This window comes from Pseudorca crassidens, chromosome X (genome assembly GCF_039906515.1).
Source record: "Pseudorca crassidens isolate mPseCra1 chromosome X, mPseCra1.hap1, whole genome shotgun sequence".
Taxonomy (NCBI): Eukaryota; Metazoa; Chordata; class Mammalia; order Artiodactyla; family Delphinidae; genus Pseudorca; species Pseudorca crassidens.
The window spans coordinates 45,272,405-45,296,097 of record NC_090317.1 but is presented as its reverse complement, the minus strand read 5'-3'; the positions used below and the strand labels follow the sequence as shown (position 1 = coordinate 45,296,097).

At 39.4% G+C, this 23,693-nt stretch overlaps 1 protein-coding gene across 1 annotated transcript in view; it reads right to left on the bottom strand.

The window, feature by feature from the left end:
* Positions 1-23,693, bottom strand: part of TRMT2B (tRNA methyltransferase 2 homolog B) — a gene marked incomplete at its 5' end in the record, with an annotated part of 83,996 nt that overhangs the window by 35,107 nt on the left and 25,196 nt on the right. Inside the window, 1 exon segment of the mRNA XM_067722701.1 lies at positions 14,472-14,754. Within this exon segment, the coding sequence (XP_067578802.1) occupies positions 14,628-14,754 (127 nt within the window).

Genomic DNA, 23,693 nt, shown 5'->3' with positions numbered 1-23,693 from the left:
CCAGGGCACCCATTAGGAAATGGCAGAACTGGTTTTCAAACTAAGCTCCAACTCCATAACTCATGCTCTTAATTCCTATCCTATATGGTCTCACCAGGCAGTATAAACCAACTAGCCTATAATTGTTTCTGAGAGATAGAAACCTGGCACATAAAGGATCAGTCTCACAACCCCTTCTGGAGGGCCTGACACTGTCAAAGACTGCAGCATTTGTTTTATGCGTTGCATATGGCCTCATGTCCAAGAGGATCACCCCAGGCACTTTGTGGGTCTTTGACAGGATTCTGACTAAGGCTCAGCTTATTAGTCATGGAGCTGGAAGGAACCTTACACCTCTAGTCCAACCCCAGTTGTTATACAGATTAGGAATTTGGTACAGAAAGGTTAAGTGACTTGCCCATGACTGTAGAGCGATCACTGACAGACATGCTCCTAAAATCCAGATCTCCTGCATGCCCAAGCCAGTGTGCTATCTTCCATGCCCCAATGTACTACACCCTCTCTGGGGCTTCTCTGGCCACTCTTGACCCACCTACTTTCCTCCAATTTGCCCAATAAATATCACTGGAGAATTCTGCTGACAATCATTCTCACCCAGGGACGCAGCAAATACCTCTACTGAAGAACAGTTTTATCAGGCAGGAGACTATAATTCAACAAACCAAGGTTCTTCAGAAAATTGGACCACCCACATTTCTCTATATGGCATGTATGTCTATGAGGCAGGCATACTTTCTCAGCCAAGAGAGAAGGAAAAGTATGGCTAAAAGGGTGTGGGAATGCTATCTATGAATATGGGCAGGGTGGAGAATTTAGGTTGAAACGACCTCTGACAAAACTGAATTTCAGTATATTGGCATACTTCCCTTTGTACAATATATGTGTTCCTGGGTGTCAACCAAATTTTCCTACATAAAATCTATCAACCAAAATTATTTAAAGAGGGCTTCCCTGGTGGCAGAATGGTTAAGAATCCGCCTGCCAATGTAGGGGACACAAGTTCCAGCCCTGGTCCGGGAAGATCCCACATGCTGTGGAGCAACTAAGCCTGTGTGCCACAACCACTGAGCCTGCACTCTAGAGCCCACGAGCCACAATTACTGAACCCTGCGTGCTACAACTACTGAAGCCCACACGCCTAGAGCCCATGCTCTGTAACGAGAAGCCACCACAATGAGAAGCCCACGCACCTCAACGAAGAGTAGCCCCCGCTCGCCACAACTCAAGAAAGCCCACAGGCAGCAATGAAGACCCAACGCAGCAATCAATCAATCAATAATAAAATGAATAAATAATAAAATGATTAATAAATAAAAATTTAAAGAATACCCCCCAATACAGCCAGCATACTCTTATTTAACATCTTTACTGAAGTATAATTGCTTTACAATGTTTAGTTGCTGCTGTATAACAAAGTGAATCAGCTATATGTATACATATATCCCCATATCCCCTCCCTCTTCTGTCTCCCTCCCACCCTCCCCATCCCACCCCTCCAGGTGGTCACAAAGCACCGAGCTGATCTCCCTGTGCAATGCGGCTGCTTCCCATTAGCTATCTATTTTACATTTGGTAGAGTATGTATGTCAACGCTATTCTCTCACCTTCTTTATTCATTCATCTGTTGATGGACACTTAGGTTGCTTCCATGTCCTGGCTATTGTAAACAGTGCTGCAAAGAACACTGTGGTACATGACTCTTTGAATTGTGGTTTCTCAGGGTATATGCCCAGGAGTGGGACTGCTGGGTCATATGGTAGTTCTATTTGTAGCTTCTTAAGGAACCTCCATACTGTTCTCCATTGTGGCTGTATCAATTTACATTCCCACCAACAGTGCAAGAGGGTTCCCTTTTCTCCACACTCTCTCCAGCATTTATTGTTTCTAGATTTTTTGATGATGGCCATTCGGACCAGTGTGAGGTGATACCTGACTGTAGTTTTGATTTGCATTTCTCTAATGATTAGTGATGTTGAGCATTCTTTCATGTGTTTGTTGGCAGTCTGCATATCTTCTTTGGAGAAATGTCTGTTTAGGTCTTCTGTCCATTTTTGGATTGGGTTGTTTGTTTTTTTGATATTGAGCTGCATGAGCTGCTTGTAAATTTTGGAGATTAATCCTCTGTCAGCTGCTTCATTTGCAAATATTTTCTCTCATTCTGAGGGTTGTCTTTTGGTCTTGTTTATGGTTTCCTTTGCTGTGCAAAAGCTTTGAAGTTTCATTAGGTCCCATTTGTTTATTTTTGTTTTTATTTCCATTTCTCTAGGAGGTGGGTCAAAAGGATCTTCCTGTGATTTATGTCATAGAGTGTTCTGCCTATGTTTTCCTCTGAGAGTTTTATAGTGTCTGGCCTTACATTTAGGTCTTTAATCCATTTTGAGTTTATTTTTGTGTATGGTGTTAGGGAGTGTTCTAATTTCATTCTTTTACATGTAGCTGTCCAGTTTTCCCAGCACCACTTATTGAAGAGGCTGTCTTTTCTCCACTGTATACTCTAGCCTCCTTTATCAAAGATAAGGTGACCAAAGGTGCATGGGTTTATCTCTGGGCTTTCTATCCTGTTCCATTGATCTATATTTCTGTTTTTGTGACAGTACCATACTGTCTTGATTACTGTAGCTTGTAGTATAGTCTTAAGTCCAGGAGCCTGATTCCTCCGGCTCCGTTTTTCTTTCTCAAGATTGCTTTGGCTATTCGGGGTCTTTTGTGTTTCCATACAAATTGTGAACTTTTTTGTTCTAGTTCTGTGAAAAATGCCATAGGTGGTTTGATGGGAATTGCATTGAATCTATAGTCATTTTCACAATGTTGATTCTTCCAATCCAAGAACGTGGTATATATCCCTCCATCTGTTTGTATCATCTTTAATTTCTTTCATCAGTGTCTTAGTTTCCTGCATACAGGTCTTTTTTCTCCTTAGGTAGGTCTATTCCTAGGTATTTTATGCTTTTTGTTGCAATGGTAAATGGGAGTGTTTCTTTAATTTCTCTTTCAGATTTTTCATCATTAGTGTATTCTTATTTATTTTTCAGTGAATAGTTTTGTTGCTGCAGGCTGTTACCATACTCCAAACCCCTTATCAAGCTGGGTGGCCAAGCAATTTCCCCCAGTGAAGACTGGAATAAGAGTATGTACCTAACGGGCTTGTTGGGAGAATCAAAGGGGACAATCCAGAGCAAAATGCTTAGCAGAGTGCCTGGCACATAATAAGTAGCTCATGAAATGTTAGCTACTATTATTATGATTAGGGGAGGATCTTAGATCATTAGATAGCTATACCCCCTTTCTGAGAGAAGTATCCTCTTTTCTGCAAAGAACAACCCAAAGAGAGAGGTCTTAGATTCTAAAATACAAATAGTATAGGGATCTAGGGTAACTATAACCACTGCCAAGCAATGATTCCCAGGTTTGAGAATCCTAAACCTGCCAAAGAAGTCTTACAAATCTGTCTTAGCGTGGCAGCCCAGGAACCAAGATCAGTGAGAGTTTCTTGAGCCTTGAGGGTAAATTTTCTTTCAGGCAAGCGGTTGCCTTGGAGTTTCTCTCATTGTCAAGGTCTTGGCCTCCCTCCTCCAGGATTTTTAAAGTCTAGCTCCTGTCAGAGACACTTTGAACATATAACCCTGGCCCATCATTCAACAAGCCCCATGTGGCTCCGGATACTTGTCCACTTTGTCTTGAAAGACAGGTCTGGGTTTTCAGACTAGAGAATTCCATATGTATAGGTAGAGGTGTCCCTCTGCTCTGAATGGTTTTTACTCCTGAAATCTTGTTACTACTCTTCATATACTGTTTCTACCCACCGTGTATTGCCCAATCAGTAAGGTTGGTATCCAGTATGATGTGCAGAACATGGGTCAGAGATTCAGTACACCATAAGGGTTAAGGAAGAACTGTGGTAATTTAGGGTTGGAGATGGAAACCAGGAATAACTAACCTAGTCACAAATCCCATGGAGATTTGAGTGTCTGGGCCATCCCAGTGGTGTTTCTAATATCACTCTTCCCTCCCAGTATCCTATTAAAAATCACTCGTTTTCAAGGCAGTTGCAACTGGCAAGACGTAACCAAATACACCGAACACAACACCACTCAGGAGAATTTTGCCAATTAGCATCCTTAACTATAAAACACCATTGGCTATGGGTGGAGTAGCGCTCAAGCCTGGACTCACTGCTTTGTCACTCACCCCTGTAAACCCTTTATTGGATGGGCCAAACTTGGATTTCTGACAGGAAGGGGTGTAGAGAACAGGAGCTCTATCGCCCAGCTTTCCAGGACTTGAAACCATCCCCCATCCCACTTTATTTTCACAGGTGTGCCTAAAAGAACTGCAGCCATGGCGCCCCGACCTGTGCCTTATTCCTTTAGCTATAATAATCCATCCTCCCACTCCTCCTTGCCTTTTCTTCCATATCAAGTTACGTGGGAAACACAGGTGGAGTTGTTATCCCAGGCAAGAGAGAAAGCAGGAGGAACTTCCTGCTGTTGGCAGGGAGATAGTATCAGCTGAGGGTCGTGGGAGTCAGGGGGCTTGTACTTCCACTCCGGTGCCCCTGAAGTGCCCAGCTCAGGTTCAGGGAGCCCGGGAGGCTCTGCTGTCAGGTGCCGGGCAGAACGATGTTAACAAAGCCTCAAACTGTGCTGTTCTATGATGACTCAAGAATCCCACGCAATCCCACGCTCCTGCCAGTCGCCACTTCCAGGAGCTAAAATAGACCTCTGATGCTAAGAGACAGCAGGCCTTTTATATCTGCTCAGAAAAATGAGCCCAGCCCTAAGAACGATCCTGCTATTCAATACAATGGAATGTTATACGGCCATTAAAGATGCAAACTATGCACACTGTGCAGGTGGGAACCAGAATGCGAAATAATGTTACATGAAAACAGCAAAGTAGTAAATAGGTACACATGCCAATCACAACTATGGAAAACACACATCGAAGAGTTCATCCCTAAAGAACCAAAGAAAATGAAGAGCACCACAGTCCTTTGAGTTTCCACCACCCCCCCCCCCCACATACACACCACCTTTTATTATAATACACTTTTTTAAAACTGTCATGCTGGTCATGCTAGGTTACTGAGGCACCTGTCTTTTAAGTGACACAGGAGTTAACTCTGCAGATCATTTAATTCAGGGAATAAAGAAGAACTGAATGCTAAGGGGGCTGGTGCTTTAAAATGACTGGATTCTTCCTCTTCCCACGCCCCTTCTCAAGATCAGGGCACGTTATCATTTCAGGTTTAGCACTCCAATGAGAAATTCCTTCAAAACACCTAGCCCACCAAACTCTAAGATGGGAGTTTAAGGAAACACGTATTTGGACCTCTCTGAAGTCGGACTGCTGTGTTTTGAACTAAGCTAGCTTATATGGAGAGAAAGGAACTGTTTTTTGATAGGCTGACAGAAATTCCTTATTGAAAAAGAATTGCTAAATGCTCTCCCCCAACCCCACCCCTTGTCACCTTGTCACTGGTAGTGCTTAGAGTTAGCCAAACATCTAGCACATATTTGGGTGTCTGGGTGAGCACTATTCTCTTTCTGGGGTCCTGGCTTCAACACCTGCCCAGACTTGGTTTTTCTAGAATTAGCTTCCAATCAGTATGTTTAGTTTTTAAAAGACTATGTGTAGATGTTTTTTAAAACTTTGTATTTTGAAATAATTTTAGATTTACAGAAGAGTTGTAAATATAGTACAAAGAGTTCCTAGATACCCTTCACCCAGCTTCCCCTAAGGTTAACACCTCATATAACTCTGGTATATTGATCAAAACTATGACATTAATGTTAGCACAATACTATTTACTAAACTACAGGGCTTCCCTGGTGGCGCAGTGGTTGAGAGTCCGCCTGCCGATGCAGGGGATACGGGTTCATGCCCCGGTCCGGGAAGATCCCACATGCCGCAGAGCGGCTGGGCCCGTGAGCCATGGCCGCTGAGCCTGCGCATCCGGAGCCTGTGCTCCGCAATGCGAGAGGCCACAACAGTGAGAGGCCCGCATACCGCAAAAAAACAAAAAACAAAAAACAAAAACTATTTACTAAACTACAGACTTCATTCATATTTCACCAGTTTTTCCACTAATGTCCTTCTTCTGTGCAGGATCCAATCCAGGATCCCATGTAGTGATTATATATAGAATGTTTAGTTAAAAAAAAACACCCCTAGAAACAAGTTTCCTTTTAGGAGGTGGAACAGGTAAGCCAGTAGGTGTCTGGGCAATTTATGATCCTGAGCTATTCTACCCAGAAGGGAACTCTATCACTTCTGTACCAAAGCCCTTAATTCAGAACACCTCATCATGGTTATTTTCAGAAAACATGTCTTACATCAGCACTTCTCACAGTAGTACAAAGGGATTTGACAAGTGGGTTATTTTAGCAACCAATATTATGAGGGTGACAAAATGAGCAGGATGGCCTTATCTGTTTCCTATGTGTCATTTTTCTTCAAACTGTATTGAAACTTTTTACTAGAAGCTGTAATATTTGAGTGTAACATAAATGCTGAGAAACACCCACACCAACAGGGAAGGTACTCTTTCCAATGTGTGTTTGGTTTTGTTTGCCTGAAATTAAGTATTGAAATCTTACAAAACCCAAATTGATTAGGTTATTTTGACTCGTTAATCTTGAGAGGAAAGGGAAAGCAGGCTATAACATCCATTTATTCCTTCAACAAATAATCGGATAATCAAGAATAACTCCCCCCTTAATCCATGCCAACTATGTGCCAGGCAATTTGCAAAGTGCTTTACAAATATTGTTTCCAGAGGATTTAAGAGGTTAAGTAACTCACCCAAGGTCACACAGCATAGAGTGATGGAGCCAGAATTCAAGGCTGGGTCAGCCTGATTCCAGAGCTGGTCGTCTTGGCCAGTACGCTATATTGCCGCTCTGAGCACCTGCTCCATTTCAGTCACTGCGCTGTTGTATCTCTGCGCTAGACAGAGATACAACACTGAACAGCCCTTATTCCCTCAAATCTTACAGTCTAGTTGGAGGAGAGAGACCATTAAAGAGCTAAGTAACAGCCCTCTCTTCTCCTTAGGTATTCCTTGGATTGGTTACAAGTAAAGGTGATCAGTAAATGCAATCAGTGAATCCCAACACCTTTATATATTTAAATTCCTTTTTTAGGTCCTCAGAGAAAAGTCCTTTCCCCTCTGTGTACCCTGAGGATCCCTAACAGTTAGGAATGAACTTGAGGATACTGACATGTTCCTCCATTTTGTGGCTCTGGGCTAGATGTCAGCATTGCACACACACACCCCCACCCTGCCACTTAGTCTCCTTTGATGAGAAACAATGGGAACTATAATGTGCAGATACATATAATGATGAAATCAAATCAGCTGATGGAAATTTTTAAAGTCTGGGACACAATAATTATATTCCATTTCAACTGTCTTTTCACACTTGCATTAATTGGTGAGCTCTAAGGGAGCTTCAACTGGTTCATCACTATATGGCATTCCATTTTGAAATATATTTCTTAGAAAAATGACAATGATGACCCTGTAAATTATAAACTGGCAACGTGATTTTAAAAGTGAAGGGCTGGAAGACTTAAATCTCAGCAAATGACAATCATTCTCTTCTCTCTCCCAGCCTCCAAACAATCAAATACCCTAACCCTGTGGTTTTCGAGGCTGGCTGCATATGGGAATCACTGGGGAAACTTCAAAATTACCAATGCCTGTGTCCCACCCCCAGAGACTGTGAAGACTTAATTGATCTGGGGTGTGGCCTGGGTTTTGGAAGTTTTAAAAGAACCCCAGGGGATTTTAATGTGCAGACAAGTTTGGGAACCACAGCCCTAATCGGAGGATCATAACCCTGGCTGCACATTAGAATCATCTTCGGGGCATCTTTAAAAAGTCCAGATGCTTGGGCCACATCCCAGACCAATTAAATTAGAAGATGTGGGGGTAGTGCTCAAGTCCCAGGAACCAGGATTTTTTGAGAAGGATTTTTCAAACAACCAGGATTTTTTGAACTCCCAGAGGAGTTCAATGTGCAGCCAAGGCTGAGAAGCACGGCCGTAGGTGCAACTCCACACTTGCAATAAGGGCAAAGGCAAAATTTGCACTCAGACGTTCAGCAACTCTAAGATGAGCCTAATGTGAAGAAGCCAGTTCTAGAAGCCAGGTGGGAAGCAGGCTGAGGACAAACCCTTAGAACAACTGTCCTACTTTAATATTAAAATGAGCTCATTTTTCTCTTGCCATGTATGAGGGTCAACTTTTAAGGCTTGTCTAGGATCACTAGTAACTGATGGTATCTAAGCCCCACTCCCTACCACACCCACCAAAATAACTGCAGAAAGAATGGGAAATAAAGTACTTTAAAGGGATGAAAACCTTTGCAAAGGGCTGCAAACCACTGCTCAGAGACCCTGCATGGATGTAGACAAGGAGGAAGCAGAAAAGCAGGCTATTTGACCTACGAATTATCCAACTAGTTAGTTTTTACCTGCAACTTCATGTGCATTTTTACTCACCAAGCCAAACTCTGGGCTTGGAGGAAAAAAGCCCTAGACCATGATTCTCAGCCTTACCTACACATTAGAGACATCTAGGGAGCTTTTAAAATAATGAGGCTAGGGCCACACCCAAAGTGAATTAAATCAATCTCTGAGGGGATGACATCCAGGAATCTCTGTTTTAAAAGGTCCCCAGAAAAAAGAAAAAAAGGTCCCCAGGTGAAAAGGTGAGGGAGAGGGATAAACTAGGAGGTTGGGATTAACATATACACACCACCATGTATAAACTAGATAATCAACAAGGACCTACTGTATAGCACAGGGAACTCTACTCAATATTCTGTAATAACCTATATGGGAAAAGAATCTGAAAAAGAATCTGAAAAAGAATGGATATATGTATATGTATAACTAAATCACTTTTCTGTACACCTGAAACTAACATAACACTGTAAATCAACTATACTCCAATATAAAATAAACATTTTTAAAAATACATATCTTAAATAAAAATACTTTTAAAAGTAAAAATTGCTTAAAAATGCTAAAAAAAAGGTCCCCAGGTGATTCTAATGTTGCAACTGTAAAACAAAGAATATTGCCCACCATCCAGTTCTACCTACAGTACACCCTGAAAGGAATGCAGAGCGAAGATCAAGAATGAGGCACTCTGCTCTGGGAAAACAGGCAGAACAAGCCCTCAGTTACAACATTTTCAGGAAAAATTTTTATGAACCCAGATTCTTGCATCTTCCCATACTTAGAAAAGCACTAAAATCATTAGCTAAGATGTCTGTGCCTCGTGACTAGCAGCAACCTTCTACCAGGATGTGTGCTTGGTTGCACATATCCCCTTCGCCAAAATCACATACATGCTGACCTCCCCCCTTACCTCTTTGGAGCAGTTCCTCAGAGCTCTCTGATAGGCTGTCTCCCGGGCTTTAGTCCTCAGTTAAGTCCCCAAATAAAACTGAACTCACAGCTCTCAAGTTATGCGTTTTTATTTCAGTTGACACAACCAAGGCTGAGAACTGTCACTCTAAACCAGTGGTTCTCAAACTTGAGTGTGCATCAGAGTCACCTGGAGGGCACATTAAATAAAACACACATAGCTGGGCCTCACCCTCAGAGGTTCTGATCCAGTTAGGGTGGAACCTGAAAGTCTGCATTTCTAACAGGCTCCTAGGTGATGCCAATGCTGTTGGTCCAGGGACCACACTTTGAAAGGTAGAGCTCCCCGTGGACCACTGGTTCTCAGCCTTGGCTGCACATGAGAATCACTGGTGGGCATTTAAAAAATACTGATGTTTGAGCCCCTCCCTAAACCAATTAAATTGTAATGTCTGAGGCCCAGGGATCAGCGTTTTTAAAGGTGATACAAATGTGCACTGAGGCTTGTGATCCACTGCCCTAGACCTAGATATTTTACAGCTGGAAGAGATCATTTAGTATAAACCCTTAAATTTCCTGAGAATTTATAGCTACTTTAGCTACTACTGGTCCAGATGTCCCAATCCCAATTTCCACTATTCTTCCTTAATCATTACTGTGTATTAACAATGGGGATTGTAAATCAACTATACTTCAATAAAATTAAAAATAATAATTAAAAAAACAATGTGACCAATTTAGGGTGACCAACTTGTTGTCCTGGTTTGCTTAGGACGCTCCTGGTTTTAGCACCGAAAGTTCCAGATTCAGAGTAAATCGGGACAGTTGGTCACTGTGGTAATGTTTTACAGCTCACAGATTGGAATACAGTACTATTAGATTTTTTAATTTTTTCTGTACGTGGGCCTCTCACTGTGGTGGCCTCTCCCCTTGCGGAGCACAGGCTCTGGACGCGCAGGCTCAGCGGCCATGGCTCACGGGCCCAGCCGCTCCGCGGCATGTGGGATCTTCCCGGACCGGGGCACGAACCCGTGTCCCCTGCATCGGCAGGCGGACTCTCAACCACTGCGCCACCAGGGAAGCCCAGTACTATTAGATTTTGCTTCTAACATCCAGCATCCATCCTCCACTAAAAGGAACCAGGGCTCCTTGGAAACACCTGATTCCAGGACTAGGGCAGAGAAATGTATGGTGAGCCTAGGAATTTTCTGTCAGAATCTAAGGAAGTGCTCAAAGACTCATGGAAGCATGTCAAAAGGACTAAAGGGACTCCCACTGGCCAAACTGGAGAAAATTTGAGCATTACAAAGAAAATGCTGAACTGAATGTAAAGCACTGAATTTACATTAAGAAAAACATTGAATTAAGTGACTTCCAAAACAATAAGTAAAACTACTTCTCTACTATTGGAAGTAACTATTACAACAACTTGCTCTGAAAATTGGTATTCGAGGGAAAAGAATTAGGCCTTTACATGATCTTTTTGGTTCATATCCTATAGATGAGAAAAAGCTCATCTTTACAGAAGAATGCCAGCTAAGAAACATAGACTGGATGATAGAATTAGGAAATCACCATCTTGCAACCCCTGATTAAATCACAAAGTCAGGAAATACATTTTAAAAATTAGAAAAACAAATTACTGAGTGAGGAAACAGGAATTGATGGATGCTGAAATTTTAGGTGAGAGGTTATTGGGGAACAGGACAGTCACATGGTACCAAAGTAACACCCCAGATTTCTTGCTAATTAGGAAGAGAAAATTAAAATTACATGGAGAGTTCTGAGGGCCACCACCTTAACCATCACCTTTACTAAGAGTGGACAACTGCCATTATGTACCACTGGATGGGATGCTACATGAAGTACACAGCATTATTTATGAAGCATACTTATCAAAACTGAATCTAATCAAGCCTCTGGACCTAACAACTTCCAGTTTACAGGAAACTCAGGTGCTGGAAGGGAAAGCTAAACACCATCATAAGAAAACAAACCATCCTGGTTTACCCAGGACTGAGGACTGTCCAGGATGCAGGATCAGTGTTAAACCAGGAGAGTCCCAGGAAAACTAGGACGGTTGGGCACACACACAACAGTCAGAAAGATTCATAAGTGGGGCAGACCTGGTCTCTAAAAGTCAGTGATTAACAAAAAGTGGGGAGACTGTTCTAGATTAAAAGACACTAAAGAGAGACCACACTCAAATGCAACATGTGAACTGGCCATAAAAGACTTCAGGGGACAGCTGGGGAAATCTAAATATAGAGCCGTACTACTCAGCTAGCCCACAGATGTAAATGAACCAGGTCACTAATCATACTATTTAATCTGGCTGACATATTTTTGGTAAGAAAACTTCCTCAATGAAGGATGTGGTGCACTGATACACACTCTGGTACAAGCTCCTTATCTCCCTCTGAACCATCAAGCAGTTTGCAGACCACACGTTGGGAAGCACTGTACTAGATAATGGATAACACTAGCAAAGATCACTGAGGTACTGGTAATTTCTTTTTTGGCTGGGCTTACGGTATTATGGTTATGTAGAAAAATGTCCTTACACTTAGAAGATGGATGCTGAGACGTTTAAAGGTGAAGTGCCATGGTGTCTACCACTTACTTTCAAATGGTTTATCAAAGAATAGATACACACACAGATAAAGCAAATATGGCAAAATGTTAACATTTGTTGAATCCTGGCGGTGGGTATACTGGTGTTCATTGTATTATTCTTTCAACTTTCTTGTATGCCTAAAACTTTTCATTATAGAAGTGACGAAAGCATAATTCTAAGATCATCTTACTTACAAGGTGTAACACTAACAGAATTACCTGGAAGCTGATTACCTACAGCTAATCCTATATTTATTCATCAGATATTCCTTAGGGGATAGCTAAGTTAAAAATAGAAAAATGAGTCGAGTTAGCCAAAAGAAAAAAGCACATTCCCAGCTGAGGAAACAGAATGAGAAAGGACCAGAATGGAAAAAAATTATCTTTTTCAAGGAAAGGAACTCAATGTGTATAGAAAAATGAGGCTACCCAGATTATGAAGGGGCTTTGAGGCTTCATGAAGAATCTGAGACTTAATTTTAAAGGCAAGAAGGAGCCCATAACAGACAGATTTCAAGCACCAGAGAAACACAATGAGACTGGCATTTTAGAAAACTCACTGTGGCTGTAGAGAACAGAATGGATGGGGGCAAGAATGAAGACAGCAGCACAAGTTAAGAACATGGCCCTTTCAGTAAATAATCTGGTGAGAGATGATGGTAACTTGTAGGGATGGAGACTTGGTGATACACTGCATGTGGGCAGAGGGTATGGGAAAAGAAGGACTCAGATATAATTCCCAGGCTTCTGGCTTGAGTGACCAAGTAGATTGGAGTCTGTCATACAGAGTGAAGTAAGTCAGAAAGAGAAAGACAAATACTGTATGCTAACACATATATATGGAATCTAAAAAAAAAAAAAAGAAAGAAAGGAAGAAACTGGTCAGAAGAACCTAGGGGCAAGATGGAATAAAGATGCAGACCTACTATAGAATGGACTTGAGGATGTGGGGAGGGGGAAGGGTAAGCTGGGAGAAAGTGAGAGAGTGGCATGGACATATATACACTACCAAAATAGAGTTAGTCGGAAGCAGCCGCATAGCACAGGGAGATCAGCTCGGTGCTTTGTGACCACCTGGAGGGATGGGATAGGGAGGGTGGGAGGGAGGGAGATGCAAGAGGGAAGAGATATGGGGACATATGTATATGTATAACAGATTCACTTTGAAAGCAGAAACTAACACAGCATTGTAAAGCAATTATACTCCAATAAAGATGTAAAAAAAAAGATTGGAAATATAGGAGCAAGAACAGGTTTGGGGGAAAGATGTGAAGCATGCAACATTAGATATGTTGATTTCAGAGTACCTAGAAGATACCCAGGTGGAATCCACCTTGTCGGCAGTTGGATATGAGAATGAGAAAGATAACTCCAACTTCCGGTTTACATAACTAATAGATGGGATTGCCATTTACAGATATAGGCAACAAAGGAGGAGAAAATAAAAGTCACTTTTCATTTATGTTTTACATTAAGGTTTTTCAGCTACAAAAATAATATTATTTATATAAAATAAACTAGGGAAATGGAAACATAATGTATGTAATATACAAATATATATTATTTACATAAAATGAAAAATAGGGAAATGGGAATAAAACTTATCTGACTACCATTAATAAACATTTTTTGTCATTTTAGATTATTTCCTTCTAATATTTTTTATATGGATATTTATATAGTAGCTTTAAGAGCCATATTTTTCTGAGAAAGGGGCTTCTCTAGAGGTATTTAGGATTGAGAAAAATTAAAAACACTAGCTGACCTGATATCAGTTTGTAAATCAGACAGTGCTCACTAAGTTACACGTCCTTAGTCTGTTAAGATTCAAAACATAATTTAATTGTTGGGCACGTATCCAAGAACAACTCCGGAGTTGAAGAAATCATGACTAGAGAACGTCAGTTTCAATACCCATACTACACAGCCCAATTATAGGTATTCAGTTTCTTCTTTGAAGCTCTCCTTTCCCATAGGGTCTCTACTACAACCACTTCTCCCTCCACAGGTGAGAGCTAATTGGTGGTATTGCTCCTAAGGGAAACCACATTTTTAAAAGCTGTTCTGGAAGCCTCAAAGCCTAGAAAACCCAAAGTAATGAATCTCTACTGAGATCACACAGTCACTCTGCAATCATTTCATAGCTTACTCTGCTTTTTAAAAAAGCTAGACTTGTTTCTAGTTCTAATCCTTGGCTACCTCATGAATGCAGAACACATCTAGTAAAATCTCCAGGCAAATACAGAAACCCGAGTCAATGTGAAATTATGACCAGATGTGGAAAAAAGCTCAGTTGTCACTCCACCACAGGCAGAGCTAGACAGAGGAGACAGACTGTAAACTAGGATCAAGGGAGCCATGATAGACTGACAGCAAAAAGAAGGAACAGTCCAGATCCAGGGCTAAGGAGTAGTCACAACCAGGCAAACACGCAAGAGAGGCAGCAAACGTGAAAACTAAGGTTATAAATCTACCTCAGGTAGGAGGTCCACTATATTCTTCCTGCTCAGGGTCCAAAGATTGGTTTCCTCGGTAATGCTCTCAGGGTCAGCGATGTAGCAATATGCTAGACCTGGAAGTTACTGACACTTCAGCCTTAACAAAGAACCTGCAGGCTTGTAGGAGGCTGCTTATTGAGTGAAGAGAAGCACCAGCTCACAGTGCGGGGTGTGGGGGAACAGATCCACAGGCACAGCTTGTCTTAGGACGAAAGGCTCGCCAAGGAGCTTCTTGGCAGAGTTTGGAGGACAGCACAACCTGTAGAAAGAAATCATAATATCAGTTTGAGATAGCCTAATCCACCAGAGGGCAGACAGCAGAAGCAAGAAGAACTACAATCCTGCAGCCTGTGGAATGAAAACCACATTCACAGAAAGATAGACAAGATGAAAAGGCAGAGGGCTAAGTATCAGATGAAGGAACAAGATAAACCCCCAGAAAAACAACTAAATGAAGTGGAGATAGGCAACCTTCCAGAAAAAGAATTCAGAATAATGATAGTGAAGATGACCCAGGACCTCGGAAAAAGAATGAAGGCAAAGATTGAGAAGATGCAAGAAATGTTTAACAAAGACCTACAAGAATTAAAGAACAAACACCTAAACAGAGATGAACAATACAATAACTGAAACGAAAAATACACTAGAAGGAATCAATAGCAGAATAACTGAGGCAGAAGAATGGATAAGTAACCTGGAAGACAGAATGGTGGAATTCACTGCTGTGGAACAGAATAAAGAATGAAAAGAAATGAAGACAGCCTAAGAGACCTCTGGGACAACATTAAACACAACAACATTCGCATTATACAGGTCCCAGAAGGAGAAGAGAGAGAGAGAGACAGAACCTGAGAAAATATTTGAAGAGATTACAGTCAAAAACTTCCCTAATATGGAAAAGGAAATAGCCACCCAAGTCCAGGAAGTGCAGAGAGTCCCATACTGGATAAACCCAAGAAGAAACACGCCAAGACACATAGTAATCAAATTGGCAAAAATTAAAGACAAAGAAAGTATTGAAAGCAACAAGGGAAAAACGACAAATAACATACAAGGGAACTCCCATAAGGTTAACAGCTGATTTCTCAGCAGAAACTCTACAAGTCAGAAGGGAGTGGTATGACACATTTAAAGTGATGAAAGGGAAGAACCTACAACCAAGATTACTCTACCTGGCAAGGATCTCCTTCAGATTTGATGGAGAAATCAAAAGCTTTACAGACAAGCAAAAGCTAAGAGAATTCAGCACCACCAAACGAGCTCTACAACAAATGCTAAAGGAACTTCTCTAGGCGGGAAACACAAGAGAAGAAAAGGACCTACAAAAACAAACCCAAAACAATTAAGAAAATGGTAACAGGAACTTACATATTTATAATTACCTTAAATGTGAATGGATTAAATGCTCCAACCAAAAGACACAGGCTCGGGCTTCCCTGGTGGTGCAGTGGTTGAGAGTCCGCCTGCCGATGCAGGGGACACGGGTTCGTGCCCTGGTCCGGGAGGATCCCACATGCCGCAGAGCGGCTAGGCCCGTGAGCCATGGCCGCTGAGCCTGTGCGTCTGGAGCCTATGCTCCGCAACGGGAGAGGCCACAACAGTGAGAGGCCCGCGTACCGCAAAAAAAAAAAAAAAAAAAGACACAGGCTCGCTGAATGGATACAAAAACAAGACCCATATATATGCTGTCTACAAGAGACCCACTTCAGACCTAGGGACACATACAGACTGAAAGTGAGGGGATGGAAAAAAGATATTCCATGCAAATGGAAATCAAAAGAAAGCTGGAGTAGCAATACTCATATCAGATAAAATACTTTAAAATAAAGAATGTTACAAGAGACAAGGAAGGACACTACATAATGATCAAGAGATCAATCCAAGAAGAAGATGTAACAATTATAAATATATACGCACCCAACATAGAAGCACCTCAATACATAAGGCAAATGATAACTAATAAGAACCTGCTGTATAAAAAAATAAATAAAATAAAATTCAAAAATTCAAAGAAAAAATATTCAGTTTGATAAACCAAGGAGAAACTACAGGAACACAATTCCTTAAAATTTAAGCCCTTCCTCTGTGTTCCCACAGCTATCACATTTAATGTAACTACCTGGGTTTTTTAAACCATCTTCCTCATGGGAGTATATAATCTTTTTGAGGCTAGAAATGAGGCAAAAACTGCTTATTATTCATCTCTGTGTTCTCAGTGTGTGACACAGAGTAGGGGTTCAATGGTGAATGGAGCAAGGGGCCTGAGTCATACACTTTTCTGTATGATTTACACACAATAGGTTATTAATATATATATTACTGAATTATTCTACTGAAAACTTCCTAAGCAAATTACTTTTTCCCTTATCACAGGAAGTCAAGTAAAAATGAGAACAAAAATTCACCTATAAACTCACCATTCAGAGAAGAATACATGCTTCTAACTTTTCAGGATATATCTTTCCAAATATGTACATTTAAATTGGTTTCTTAAAGTGGAGTCATACTGTACATACTATACACACTGTTTTACAACAGCTTCTTCACATAATAACACATCATGAGCATCTCTCCACTATATGTAGTTACCTCACTTTTATTGGCTATATGGTATTTCATTAAATAAATGTAATGTAGCTTATTTATCTAATTCCTTGCTATTGGAAATGTAAGCTGTTTCTAACCTTTTGCTATTTCAAAAAGTCCCTTCATGAATATTCTTATAGTTATATCTTTGCTTACATTTTTAGTTATTTAGAAGAACTGCTGAGTTGAAGGGCCTGTATGTTTTTAAGGCCCTAAGATATGTATGACTAAACCTTTTTAAACCTTGTTAAAAAAGGTTGTACTAATTTACACTCAAACCAACAAACCAGATGAGTTCTTGTTTCCCTGGCTAACACTCAGTCGTTTAAATAGAACTGTCCTATTCAAATAAGGAACAAGACAAGATATTCACTATCACTCCTACACTGGAACATCTTCTTATCCAATGTAATAAGAAAAAAAAAGTATTAGAAGGAGAGAGACAAAACTGCTTTTATATGGTGATCATATGGCCAGCTACCAAGAAAATGAAAGAGAATCAACTGGAAAACCTGTAAAACAAATAAAAGAATAGGTAGCTTGACACAAAATCAGCAATAACGAGTTAGAAAATATCATGAAAAAGGTCCCTGTCATAAAAGCAATAAAAACTTTACAATATCTTGTATTAATCTTAAGAAAAAAGACCTGTATTGGGAAAAAAATACGTGTTTATATTTAGAGAATTCCATAAGCCTAGAGTAATTGAAGAGATAGGTCACATACCTGTATAGAAAAAATACTGTAAAAGATTTCAATTCTCCTTAAATTAATTGGAATCAATAAATTCCAATCACAAGCCCAAAAGAATATTTTTGATAAGTTGATTCTAGAGCTCTGTTAGAAAATACATGAAAACGTTAAGAGCATATATCCTTTAACCCAGCAATTCCACATCAGGGATTTATCTAATAAATATACTATCACATACACTTATTCATCACATATACATAGTCATTGCAAAAATACACAAAGATATATGTACAAGGACATTCACTGCAACACTGTGGTAACAATAGAGTAGAAACAACCTCAAAATTCATTAGGATGAATGTCCCTTCAAAGGGACAAGTTAAATTATATATTTATGTAAGTTAAAACTATACAGCCTATTTTAAAAATTAAGTAGACCTTTAAGTACTGATGCAGATCCTACATCATTGTAGAACAATCTCCAAAATCTACTGTTAAGTGACAAGCATGGTGCAGAATAGTGAGTTTTTAAAAATTTTTTAAATTGAAGTATAGTTCATATACAATGTTGTGTTAGTTTCAGGTGTACAGCAAAGTGATTTAGTTATACATATATATATATATTTTTTAAAAATTCTTTTCCATTATAGGTTATTACAAGATACTGAGTATAGTTCCCTGTGCTATTCAGTAGGTCCTTGTTGTTTACCTACTGTATACACAGTAGTGTGTATACGTTAATTCCAAACTCCTAATTTATCTCCCCCACCACCACCGCTATCCCCTTTGGTAACCATAAGTTTGTTTTCTACGTCTGTGAGTCTATTTCTGTTTTGTAAATAAGTTTGTTTATATATCACTTTTTTAGGTTCCACATATAAGTGACATCATATGATTTTTTTGGCTTTGACTTATTTCACTTAATACGATAATCTCTAGGTCCAGCAGAACAGTGTTTATAGTCTGTTTCTATCTGTTTACAAAAGAAAGAGCGATGTACACACACACACACACAGAATATATCTGGTAGGCTACACAAGAAACTAGGAAGAGTGGTGACATCTGAAGGACTAGGAGCCAGGAATAAGAAGACTCATTATTCACTGCATGCACATGCACTCTTATGTACTGTTTTTTTTTCCTACCATATGCACACACTGTCTTTTCAAAGTAACTTTTTCTTGCCTTTCTGAGGCCATGTTTATTGTTTTACTCAGTCTGAGTGTTAGCAGAATCCTAGGCTTACTCTTAATCGTTGCATTTTTTAATCTATTGTTTTGCAAAATAAATATTTTCATTTTATTCAAAAGTGAAACATATAAAGGTATATAGTGAAGTTTCTCCACACCTCTGACTCCCATCCCTGCAGTTTTCCCCCACCATAGATAACTACTATTATCAGTTTTTTGTTTTTGTTTTTGTTTTTTTGGGCCGCACATCGCAGTATGTAGGACCTTAGTTCCCCGACCAGGAATCGAACTGGTGCCCTCTGCAGTGGAAGCACAGAGACTTAACCACTGAACCACCAGGGAAATTCTTTTTTTTTCTTAATTTTTTTCTACTAATCAGTTTCTTATAAAACTTACCAGTTTCTGTATGCATATACAGCAAATACAAATCAATATTCTCTTCACCTTTTGTCCGTTTTTACAAAGATAGCTATCATTATATCAACAATTCTGCATACCTTGCTATTTCTATTCAGAACCAAAATCACAAGCCACAAAAGAAAAAACAGACTGGACATCACCACAATTAAATAATCTTGTGCTTCAAAGGATAATGTCAAGAAAGTGAACAGACAACCCACAGAAAAGAAAATTTCTGTAAATCATATATCTGATAAGGAACTTATATCTAGAATTTTAAAAGAATTCTTAAAACTCAATAATAAAAAGATGACCCAACTGAAAAATGGGCAAAAGATCTAAATAGACAGGTCTCCAAAGAAGATATATATAGGGCTTCCCTGGTGGTGCAGTGGTTGAGAGTCCGCCTACCGATGCAGGGGACACAGGTTCGTGCCCTGGTCCGGGAAGATTCCACATGCCGTGGAGCGGCTGGGCCCGTGAGCCATGGCCGCTGAGCCTGCACATCTGGAGCCTGTGCTCCACAACGGGAGAGGCCACAACAGTGAGAGGCCCGCGTACCGAAAAAAAAAAAAAAAGATATATATATATATATATAAATGGCCAATAAACATATGAAAAAATGTTCAACATCATTAACCATGGGGAAATGCAATCAAAAACACAAGGAGGTACCACTTCTCACCCATTAGGATGTGTATAATAAAAAAGACGACAGTAGAGTTAACAAAGACGTAGAGAAACTGGAACACTCATATACCGCTGGAGGGAATTTAAGATGGGAGGCTGCTTTGGAAATAGTCTGGCAGTTCCTCAAAAGGTTAAAATAGGTACCATACGACCCAGTAATTACACTACTAGGTATCTACCCAAGAGAAATGAAAACATATGTCCCCACAAAAACTAGCACATGAATGTTCATAGCAACATTATTCATAAGAGCCAAAAGGTGGAAACAACCTAAGTGTCCATCAACTGATGAGTGAATAAATGTGGTATATATCCATAGAATGGAATATTATTCAGCCACAAAAAGGAATGAAGTACTGCTACATGCTACAATACAGACGAACCTTACAAACATCATGCTAAGAGAAAGAAGCCAGATGTGAAGGACCACATTTGCAAAGAACTTCACTTGTATGAATTCTGCAGAATAGGCAAATCCATACAGACATAAGGTCGATTAGTGGTTGCCTAGGGCCAGGGGGTTGGGAAAAAATGGGAAGTGACAGGTGAGAAGTGCAGGGTTTCTTTTGGAGCGATGAAAGTGTTCACAATTAGACAGTAGTGATGGCTGCACAAGTCTGAGAATGTACCAAAAACCTTTGAATTGTACATTTTAATTAAGGTTGAATTTTATGATATGTGAGTTATATCTCAATAAAGTTGTTAACAGAAAATAACGTACCTTAGAGATCTTTCCGTATCAGTAAACAGAGAACATCTTCATTCTTTTTTATAGCAGCATGGTATTCCATTGTATAGATGTACATATTTGATTTAACTAGTTCCTCACTGATGGACTTTTAGGACATCTCATCATTTGCTGTTACAATATTGCAATCAATCAATCAATCAATGCATGTCATTTTACATGTGTGTCAGTATATTTGTAGGATAAAGCCTCAGGAATGGAATTACTGGGTCAAAAGGTATATATACATTTATGATCTTAATCTATATTGCTAAATTTCCTTCCATGGGATAGTGCCAATTTACACTCTGACCAGTAACTTTTTAGAATTCATGTTTCCCCATAGTATTGCCAACAGTGCATTATCAAACTTTGGAACTTTTGCCAACCTGAGATACAAAAAGTGGTATCTCAGGGTACTTTTAATCTGCATTTCCACTATAATGGAAGAGACTGAGCATCCTTTCATGGTTCATACACATTTATGTTCTCTTTTTATATCTTGCATTCATTCTTCTTTTGCGCTGTTGTTTTTCTTACTGATTTCCAGGAGTTTGTTAATAAATTAAGGAAAAAAGTTTGTAATATGAACTGCAAATTTTTTTCCAGTTTGTACATTGTTTCCTCTCTTTGCTTTTGGTGTTTTTTATCATGCAAGTTATTGATTTTTAAAACTGTTCTATTGCAATATCATTCACAGCTCAACCACTTATTCAGTTCAGTGGTTTTTAGTATATTCACAGGATTATGCATCTATCACAACAATCAATTTTGGAATATTTTCATTAACTCCTTAGCAGTCACTCCCCATTTCTCCTGAAACCCCCCACCCTAAGCCCTAGACAACCATAAATCTACTGTCTGTCTCTAGAGATTTGCCTAGTCTGGACATTTTCCTATAAACGGAATAAGTGGCCTTTTGTGTCTGGCTTCTGGATACCAGTCCCTTATCAGGTAAATGATTTTCAAATCTTTTCTCCCATTCTGTGGGTTGTCTTTTCATCTTTTCACTTTCTTGATGGTATCATTTGCAGCACAAAGTTTTTTTTAACTTTGATGATGTTCAATTACACACACACACACACACACACACACACACACACACACACACACACACTTTCTTGTAGCTGCTCCTTGGGTCTTTGATGTTATATGTATGAAGGCTTTGCCTAACCCAAGTTCACAAAGATTTACTCCCATGTTTCAAGCTCTTACATTTACTTCTATAATCCATTTTGAATTCATTTCTGTGTATGGTGTAATGAAGGAAGTTTTGTTTTATGTAGCCAAATTTAACAACCTTTTATTATATGTCTTCTGAATTTTCATAGTTAGAAAGGGCTTCTGCACTCCAAGATTATAAAAAAAATTCTCTGATTTCCTAGGGTACATTTATGATTTCCCCTGTTTACACTTAAATCTCTTAACTCTTCTATAATTTATCCTGGTCTGCAACATGAGATGTAGATCCAACCTTTTTTTTTTTTTTTTTTTGCCTTAGCTACCCAGTTGTCCACCATCATCTATTAAATAGTTCATTTGTTCCCCCATTGATTTGAGGTGCCACCTTCATGATATGTATATAAAAACATTTTTAAACTGTATAATGAAAATAAAAATAAAGGACAACTGGAAGAGTATGCAGGAAAAGATAAGGAAATAAGTGTGAAAATATACGGGCCTCATGATTTTATTTTGGGTAGAAGCAGCTCTTTGACAACTTTCTCAATTTTTTCCCATGGGTACTGGTGTGTTTAGGTTTACTGTAGCTTCTAGAATTAATATTAGCCATTTGCATTCTTCCGGGAAATGTCCCATTTCATCTAGGTTTTCAAACGTATTAGGAAGGAGTTATACAAAGTACTTTCTTATATTTTTAAAAATTTCTTCATATCTATAGTTATGCTCCTTTTTCTCATTTAAGACTTCATATTCTTGATTAGGTTTACTTATCTATTTTATTTTCTTCTTCCAATAACACCTTCTGGTTTATTTGTTGAGTCTATAGGTTTTTGTTTTTTTTTTACTGGGGTGTAGTTGTTTTACAATGTTGTCTTAGTTTCTACTGTACAGCAAAATGGAGTTCCCTGTGCTATACAGAAGGTTCTTATTAGTTATCTATTTTATAAATATTAGTGTATATATGTCAATCCCATTCTCCCAATTCATCCCCCCATCCACTTCCCATTAGTGTCCATACATTTGTTCTCTATTTCTGTGTCTCTATTTCTGCCTTGCCTTTGTAGTTCATTAATTTCTGGATTTTTAAAATGTTATTGATTTCTTCCTTCAGTTTTCGTTAGCTTTATTGTTCTTCTAGCTCACTGACTTGAAAGCTCAATTTATTTCCTTTTAATTCTCATTTGTTTCATCTAGGTATTTCATCTGTACTTTATTTATTAATTTATTTATTTTGGCTGTGCCACACAGCTTGTGGGATCTTAATTCCAAGACCAGGGCTTGAACCCAGGTCCTCAGCAGTGAAAGTGCAGAGTCCTAACCACTGGACCGCCAGGGAATTCCCTCATCTGTACTTTATACCCACCTATGTTGTTCCAATATTACAAAGAAATTGTGTTATTTATGTAAAAAAGAGAGAGAGATTACAAGAAGAAAACATTTCAAAAATCAAAATAATTGAGCAGGGCCAGAACTGGGAGTGAAGCAGAAGGCATTCCCCGTGGGTGCACAATTTAAGAGGGTGCCAAAAACTCAGTAATCAAGACAAATGATATCTTGATGCAATAATTTGGAAAGTCAAATTGTAAAATTATGGCCAGCAGGCTGGCTGCCTGCTTTCATAAATACAGTTTTATCGGAACTAGGGCCAGGACTAGAGTAAGGTGACTGAGGCATGGCTTACCAAGTACAGGAGTGGATCTCACTTTTTAAAAAAACTTAATATTTTGTTCA